Genomic DNA, 8469 nt, shown 5'->3' with positions numbered 1-8469 from the left:
CTTGGCTAACCTCCAGTGACGCAAGATAAGGTCCTTAAAGACCTCGATACGCATCAAAAGGATAAACTACTTATCGGCACTCCCTCATGAGCTTACGAAAGTGCATGACCGCCGTGATTCGTAAGTTCTAGTCATTAGGCCACTACAAATGTATATGGCGAATTGCATTTGACAATCAAAGGAAATAGAATGTCGCAGGAAACAGTTTCAATAATCAGAATGTAACCACTACCTATCAGAAGTAGGTACATATGCTATCATGCAGGGTGGTAATTTTTATGTTTTACGGAATTTTCAAAAATCGCCTGTTGCAGATAACATGAAATTTATTTATCAATAGGTCATCACGGGCATCGTAGAAACGCTTGCGCACATTAAGAAATGGCGCAGTTGCGAAAATACTACGTTGCAGATGAACACAAGTCATAAGGGTATCAGCGAAGTTGTCAATGAGAATATGCATGCCTCTACCTTTAATAAGTTCGTGTTGTCTCGGTGATAATGTGGTGTGCATATTTAGAAAGCCGGAGGTTGTCAATTATAAACGCTTCTGCAAAATTTTCATCCTTCAAGTGTCGATCCTGACGCGTCCACAATCACACCGAAGCTTCTCTAGCACAACACTCATGTTCTCCAACGGTGAGTGCCGCGGCCATTATGAACGCAGGCTGACGTAGTAAGCGGACGTCCTTGGATGGAAGAAGTGAAAGAAAGAAATGCCAGATATTACGAAAGGAAGTCGCCCCTCGCGTATCCACTGGAAGGCCGCTCGAGACGCGTGAAGCAGCGGCAGCAGCATGTCGATAAGTTTTCTCGCGATCGGTTCTGACGCCTGACGCCGCGCCGCCTCTGCACACATGCCAAAAGGTAAGCGCTCACTTGGGTGTACGCGCACGTGCGCACCGCTTGCCACTTTGCACGCGAATGCCGAGATAACATATCCGCAGGCGCTAAAAGCGATAAACAAATTACGGTCAAAATTACTTCTCCACGCGCTCGCTCGCATGCCCTTGCGACTTCGTGTGGACGAGCGAGCGTATTTCATATATGAATGGGAAAGGAATGGGTTGAAAGGGGAAAGTTACGGAGCGGTGCGTCGACACCGTCGGAGCACCGGGTACATAGAAGTCGAGAAGATCTCAACCACTTGGTGCAAATCTTTCACAACCGGTTGAAATTATTGTTCTCCATACCAAACAACCCCGGAAAATGGAAGCATGGGTAGTGTGCTGACAGAACGTGGCGATTAAAACCAAAAGAATTACTCGAAAATTATCGGCAGACGTGAGCGTGTCACCTTTCCGATGCAGCCTTTTGGCCGAATCGGCACACCTGCATTGGAACGCGACGTTGTACCCTCGAGCAAGTTTTCATTTTTTTTTTTTTTGTAGACGCTAGCTATTTTTTTTTTATGAAGCTGTCTCGAACAGTATAGCGCTGCTGTGGAATTCACGCTTGGCATCGTAGGATGCGCCCTTCGAAATTCGCATTTTACTTTCACATCCAGCCTTGTCGTCGTGGCAGGAATATATAACAACCTCAGGGCGTAAGGCGAATATTTGAGAACTGCTTTAGCATAATCCTGGCAATAATCCTTCGAAACAATGGCTGAGAACGAACGGGTTAGTAAAGCGTACGCGGTTGTCGTTTTTGAGGATGACTGAAACTACAACGAAAACTTTCAGACGTGAACAGTGAGTTATGGTTTTGCTGAAGTAGGTCCAGCCCTGCGTTCTTGTTTCCACAAAACGGTTATCCTTCGTCTGAAGGTAAACTCAAGCATGCATTTATTTTTGTCAGTGATTGCATGATTTACATAGACAAAAAATATTATAGACATCTCATAGTTGAGGCGATCCTTCTTGAGGTAGCCAACTTTTCTTTTAATTGGGTCTGCGTAATTCCATGTCTGCTTACGTCGTAAGCTTCCACACATCAGACACTTGAGGAGGTCGAAGGCCATTCGTCCACTTAAGCAAGTGTTTATTCCATTACTGGCTACAAGTCTTATCGGCAAACATCAGCCATCTCATTCCTTGGTGTAGAAGCCACTAGCGAATTCGCCACTATGCTGAATTGCGGCGTCTTGTGCAGTCGTAAACGTCGCAAGTCTCCATTCATGCAGCTAACGCAGTAAGTGATTTTGGAAAAGCATGTCAGCGATCGTAGAAGACTTTGTCCTCGCCTGTAGCGCAAAAGTTGCATGAACGAGACAAACACATAAAATAAAAGCGATGGTTTTCCGCCCGGTAATTCCGAAGAAGTGCGACGTCAGCCGGGGATGTTGATGTCGGATTGCGATGTTCAAATATGCTAAGAACGGATGCCCAGTGCTTCGCCTTTTTTATGTCATAGCGGTGAGAAAGTTTGGCAGAGACACTTAAGACTGCTTAGGTGTGGTAATTCGAAAGCATTGTAGTCGCTTTGGGGAAATGTTTTCGCTTAGGTATTCATTCGTATGTCGTCGTGCCCGGTGTAAGCTTGCACGGCGTTCCTGTTTGTGTTCCCTTTCTTCGCCTTCGGTGGCGTGCTTCCGTGGGCGACCACGTTTCACAGATGCCGCTGAGGTAGACGTTTCGAAGTGCACCCCAGTAAACACGGCACCGATAAAATCTGAAGAGCAGGTGACGCGCGGGAGGCGGCGACGTGACGTGTGCAAGGACGCACGCACTATGCACACCTAATTTTATACACTCATGATTTGGCGTCGAGAGTGGATCGTAGTAGACAGGTAGACACAGCACCAGTGGCGTAGCTAGGTCGTCTGGCACCCCCCCCCCCCGCCGGGTGTAGCCGGCGGAAAGGGTGTCTTCAGGCGTATATGACAACCCCCCTCCCCCACTGGCCCCTTGCACCCGGGGCCCACGGCCCCCCGGCCCCCCCTGTTGCTACGCCACTGCACAGCACCCATAAAATACGAAGAGCAGGTGACACGTGGGAGGCAGTGACGTGACGTGTGCGAGGACGCACGCACTAGGCACAACTTTAGTCAACCATAACCATGGAGCCGCCTTGGCGTCGGGAAAGCGTGCTAGCCTCGCACCGCGGAGGTCAGTGTTCGATTCCCACCCAGAACGAGATGTGCCCAAATTTTTTCTGTGTTTCGTCAGTTGGCTTTGCTTACAGAAGCCTGCCTGACGAATTTCATGTCAGTCCGAGCATTTTTGACGGGTTTTTACTCTTCGCGCCGTAGGCCATTTTTGGTACCATCTTTCGGTCAGGCCGCCGACAACAACGCCAGACTTCCGCGTAATGAGGCATATAATTATTTCGCATTAAAACTGTCCCTAACCTAAAAGAAATAAACAGTATTGCTTACTTGGGCGACGAAGTGAGTAATAGCCATCTGAGTCAACAGTTGCCTTTTTGTCTGTTTAACGTTTGTGCCAGACTGTCTGACACAAAAGTTAACGAAGCTTCAGAGGCTGGAAAGTATGCATAAATGTTGGTCATAATGACGATTTCAACGCTGGTCCCCCTCATAAAAAGTATCCATGAGCTTAAGCGAGCAAAGGCTGCTGACATTTTTGTTCTGTTCTTTCCCTAACGCTTCTTTCGGAAAACTCTTCTGCTCAAGTTCATCTTGCTTTTGCGCATGGGTAATATAAACTGCACGAGGTGAATCCTAGGGGCCATTCACAAGGCATTTAGTTTGCAAGTCTTATTGACTATCGGCCGGCCACCTTTACTAATAATATTAGCCCTGCTCTATTCTTGATTTGCGGGGAGAGGACAAGAAATGGGGGTGTGCGATGCATTCTAGAAATGCTTGTTCAGACAGCAACTCAATAATAACGTTGAATTCAAACTCAATTCTTTATTTTCAATAAAATTTGAGAGTCGCCCATACAAGAACAATTTCAATTTAATTATCAGTGCTTGTGAGCACACGTACATGGTAGTAGGGACAAATACGGACAAATGTATACTGGCACATTGCAGGAACGAAGGCAGCATTAAAAGTTACAACATACGAATGAATATTCAAGCGCAATAGCATTTAAATATTCATTTATACTATACATTCGATATATATAGTGCACAAAACGAGTGTAAGCAGCATTTCACAGAAGTGCATTGAGAAACAGTCGACATTTTCCTGGTGCCATGGACGACATGACATGCATCATTAACATCTTGTTAGAAAACGAAATCCCGCATTTGTTTTCTGATGCGTGTAAAACAGGCAACTCTATTTTTATATCCGTTTAACAATGATGGCAAAGTGAATCTCAGTGATTGCCGAAAGTAACCACATGCCGACGCCATTTGTTGGGGCAGCGTGTGTGAGTCACTCTGTTGTTTAGTTATAGGGCGGCCATTCGTTCTAAAAACGTTCCAAATTGCTTTCTAGCTCGTGAATAAGAGTTAAATTAATGAAAATCAAACATGCGCTGCATACAAATTTATCGCTGCGCAATGGCGTAATGTGGAATGAGTGAATCAGGATCAGGAATAGCAATGACTATGAGTAACGACCAGGAAGCCTTTTATTTTGCACAAATTTTTGAGGGCAGCTCAATGCGATGAATAAAAATTGCCACGAAAGTTCCAGTGCGTTCCAGTGCAAAAAAAAAAAAGAACTCCGAGCCCTTGCTCCGAAGTGCGGCCGCTGCGGTATCCCGAGCTTCACCAAAATTATAGCCAAGCGGCATCGCTTCATGCTGGCGTCTCTTTCAGAATAGCACGTCATGTGTACTGAGCCAACGGATGCTGATTCGACAGACATATGAAGAGCATGAATAACAGTGCGAACTAGACCTCTACATGTTCGCGTCCATGACACCAAATTGAGTGAGCCAGTTCAGAAGTCCAGTTGGCACATCCCTTGGCACCGAACCGACAGCTAAATTCACAAGGCTTTTCGTTCATAAACTGTTTGCCGTTGGGCGGTTCACCCTCGTTAATTGTATGTCTTACATCACGATTGACTGTCATCTACTCTGACGATCAGGTCAATCGTGAAACGTCTTTGCTAATGCGGGCCCGGATTCGCAAAAACTGTTTTATAGCAGTATTGGTTCAGAAAAGAAAATTTCAGCCAATCCTGATACTGGCATATCATTAATAGCGAAGTCGGCTGGCCAATCGCAACGAGCACTTGCGAATCGAACGCTTTGCGAATTCAGCACATTAGTCCCGAGTTTACACCGCTTCGTTTTTGACGTCAAGATTACCCGCCGCAGTTGGCCAGAGGCTGTTGCGTTGCGCTGCTGAGCTTGAGGCCGCGAATTCGATCCCGGCCGCGGCCGCCGCATTCCAATGGCGACAGGAAGCAAAAACGATCGTGTACATTCTGCACTGTGTGCACGTTAAAGAACCCCCGTTAGTCAAAATTAACCCGGAGGCACTACCGCGTGCCTCATAATCAGATCGTGGTTTTGGGAAGTGCCCGGAATTTATTTTAACGTCCAAGATCACCTCGCCACTTGGCGTTTAGTCGAGGCGACTATAAGTTCACGAACAGTGTTTCGAATTTACGATTGCTGGCTGCAGCTTAACTGTCAGACGCGACCGCATTTAACGGCACCTTGCAAAGCGGATCAGACCGTGTCAACCTACGTCTGCGCAGACGATCTTACTTAGCTCGACCCAACATTTGGTATGTCTGATCAGGGTATGCAAGAATTAAGACAGACTAAAAGAAACACGGTAGTGTCGACGTGAAGGCTTTGCGAAAAAGCGTACTTTATTTCATAACCGAGCTAGTGACAGAGGCTGCTGCATTGTGTGCAGGCACACAAAGAGAGAGAGAAATAGAAGAGAGGAAAGGCAGGGAGGGTAACCAGACGCACGTCCGGTTTAAGGTTGACCAGACGTACGTCCGGTTTGCATCAAGTTATATAACATACCGACGTGCATAAATTGCTGCTCCTCTTTCCTCGTACTATCGCTGTGGCGCAACATATGTACATGATTAGTTCGGATTGCTGTAATGCCATTTAGTGTCGAAAGGCTCGTCCGAGCTTGGCTACACTTCTACTGCCTTGCGCCTCCGTGTCGCAGAGTTGGCTGACATTCACTCGTCGGGTTTCATGTTAATCATGGGTTCTCTATAGAAGGCCGCATATGAAAATGGTTTCCTTATTGCCCGAAGCCTCTCATATTTCCGGCTTTCCTACCCATGATATTAAGCAGGACGCCACAGACGTTCTGACGTCACCATGGTAACGCGAAAACTCGCGTTATTTGAAAGCAATAAAGATTTTAGGGTTGGCTCTTGATGCACAAACGTCCCCTATCGGTATTCATTGTGACTTTACTTTTTTTCTTCAAATTTTTATGCACAGAGGAACGCTCCACCACAGTCGTGTTACCAAGATGGCTATGTCCTCAGTTTCCTAGACATTTCAATTTTATTGTTGTTTTTAACGAAGAGTTCACATATGACCTTTGATAAGTTCTTTCCGTTGCAGTTTTTCCGCTTGTGAACTCATTTCTGTGCTGCTCGCCTTTCGCTTGAAAGGCAAGCCAGCGCCTTTTTTTTTCTCTCTCTCTTATCGCGTCGCTCATTATCTTCTAGGACCAGAAGCTTATAAGGGCGCGTTCCCCATAACGCCCCCTTGCAATTGGCTGCGATAGCAGGCTGCACAAAGCGATAGCAGGCTGCACAAGGCTGCACTTCCCGTTTGCTAATTGTTTTGTTGCTGCGCTCGAGGTGGATTCGCAGGGGCGGTGTTTTTTTTTTCTGCGGAGCACTCAATAAGAAGTAGATGAGGGGCCGAATTCACAAAGGTTCTCGTTCGAAAAAACCATGTGTTATTTGCTGGTTGCATTCGTCATTATTACGCCCCCACTGCGGTAGCGCAGTGGTTATGACGTTGCTCAGCTGAGCTCGAAGTCGCGGTTTTGATCTCGGCCGTGGTGGCCACATTCCAGTAGGGGACTGAGTTCATCTGCCCGCTCATTCTATTGTCCCGACAGGAATGGGCTTGTCGCAACGGCAACAGGGCAGGCTTAAGTGTGACAGTGTTTGCTGTCACGAAAGCATTAAAGTGATAGTGGAAATGTCGCGAAGGCTGTTAATGCGGAAAGTTGGGCTAGTTAAGAGCTCGACATTGTGGAGTATTTCCCGCACATTAGGAAAGAAGGAAAATGTACGACAAGATTGAAGTACCAGTGACTTGCGGCGTTCCTTTCTCGCCATCTTTCTTTTCAGTACAGGATTTTTTATCACAGCTAAAGAAACGCCGTTACAGCGAGCGGTCGTTGACGCTGGCGCGTTACTTCTATGGTCTACGGCGTCAACGCTAAGTGCTTGGGACCACCTATAGCAAACAACTTAATGTGCGCCACAAATGGAGCTGCTGCGCGCGTGGGCTATGTGGCAACCAAATGGAACGTATTTCCGGTGCATTTCGAGCTCGGTGCCCTTGCTCCTAGTTCAACACGCACCATGGTGTGGTACGCACACAGCTGCTCAGCAAGAACGGCAGCACGTGCGCACAGCGCCCATGTAAGCAGTGGGAGCCAGAACGCTGTGCTGGCTCTGGCAGATCCGGCTGGTGCTGGCATGTATCCGGCAAACCTGCTATCTGGTTTAACCGGAGGGAAGTGAATCCGGCCTTGAAAACCGGTTATCCGGTTATTCGGATTTATTAGAACAAGTATACAGGAAATCCGGTTTTAAGTAACCGGTTAGCCGGATAGTCGGATATATAAGCACGAATACGGGGCACCACTAACGCTTGACTATAATATTTGGTTCCTTCGCATGTACGAGGTGTGTTCAAAAAGAAACCGAACTTTTGAAATAGCGCGCCAACCGGCAGGGGGAGCGCGCTGCGGCTACTGAACGCATGTAGCGGAAGGTTTGGACAACAAGCTGTCATTTTCCGCGTTTCGCTCTGACCGTTAGTTGGCGAGCTACAGCCGCTGAAGTGAGCACATGAACAAGCTGTTCTTCGGATTGGTGCCAAAGTGACAATGAAGGAATTGGAAGAACAGCGTGTGTGTGTGAAGTTCTGCTAGAAACTTGGGAAAAATTTCACAGAGACATTTCAGTTGCTTAGCCAAGCATACGAGGAGCACTGTATGAGTCGCACGCAGTGCTATAATTGGTTCAAGCGTTTTCAACACGGTAGAATGTTGGTCGGTGATGATCCCAAGCCTGGACGACCTTCCACATCCACAGATGATGACCACGTCGAGAGTGTTCGAACTGTGATTAGTGGAAATTGTCGTTTGACTGTTCGAGAAGTCACTAACGAAGCGGGTATCAGCGTAGGATCATGTCATGAAATTTTGAGTGGCAAACACGGGATGCGTTGTGTCAGTGCAAAATTCGTGCCGCGTTTGTTGACTGACCAACAGAAGCAGACCCGTGTTGAAATAAGCCAGGAACGGCTCGCCGCTGGCAATGACGATGAAAACTTTCTTAAGAACATATAACAGGGGCGATGAGACATGGGTTTATGGCTATGATGTTGAAACGAAAGTGCAGTCATCCCAGTGGGTGGCCAAAGGTTC

At 47.1% G+C, this 8469-nt stretch overlaps 1 protein-coding gene across 1 annotated transcript in view; it reads left to right on the top strand.

The window, feature by feature from the left end:
- Positions 1 to 758: 758 nt before the first annotated feature.
- Positions 759 to 8469, top strand: part of LOC142584175 (pancreatic lipase-related protein 2-like) — a 32535-nt gene continuing 24824 nt past the window's right edge. Inside the window, exon 1 of the mRNA XM_075694343.1 lies at positions 759 to 867. Within this exon, the coding sequence (XP_075550458.1) occupies positions 858 to 867 (10 nt within the window). The 5' untranslated portion in view covers positions 759 to 857. The remainder of the gene's footprint in view (positions 868 to 8469) is intronic.

Source organism: Dermacentor variabilis, chromosome 1 (assembly GCF_050947875.1).
Source record: "Dermacentor variabilis isolate Ectoservices chromosome 1, ASM5094787v1, whole genome shotgun sequence".
NCBI classification, from domain to species: Eukaryota; Metazoa; Arthropoda; class Arachnida; order Ixodida; family Ixodidae; genus Dermacentor; species Dermacentor variabilis.
The sequence above is the reverse complement of the archived record's forward strand: the minus strand, read 5'-3'. Positions and strand labels throughout refer to the sequence as shown.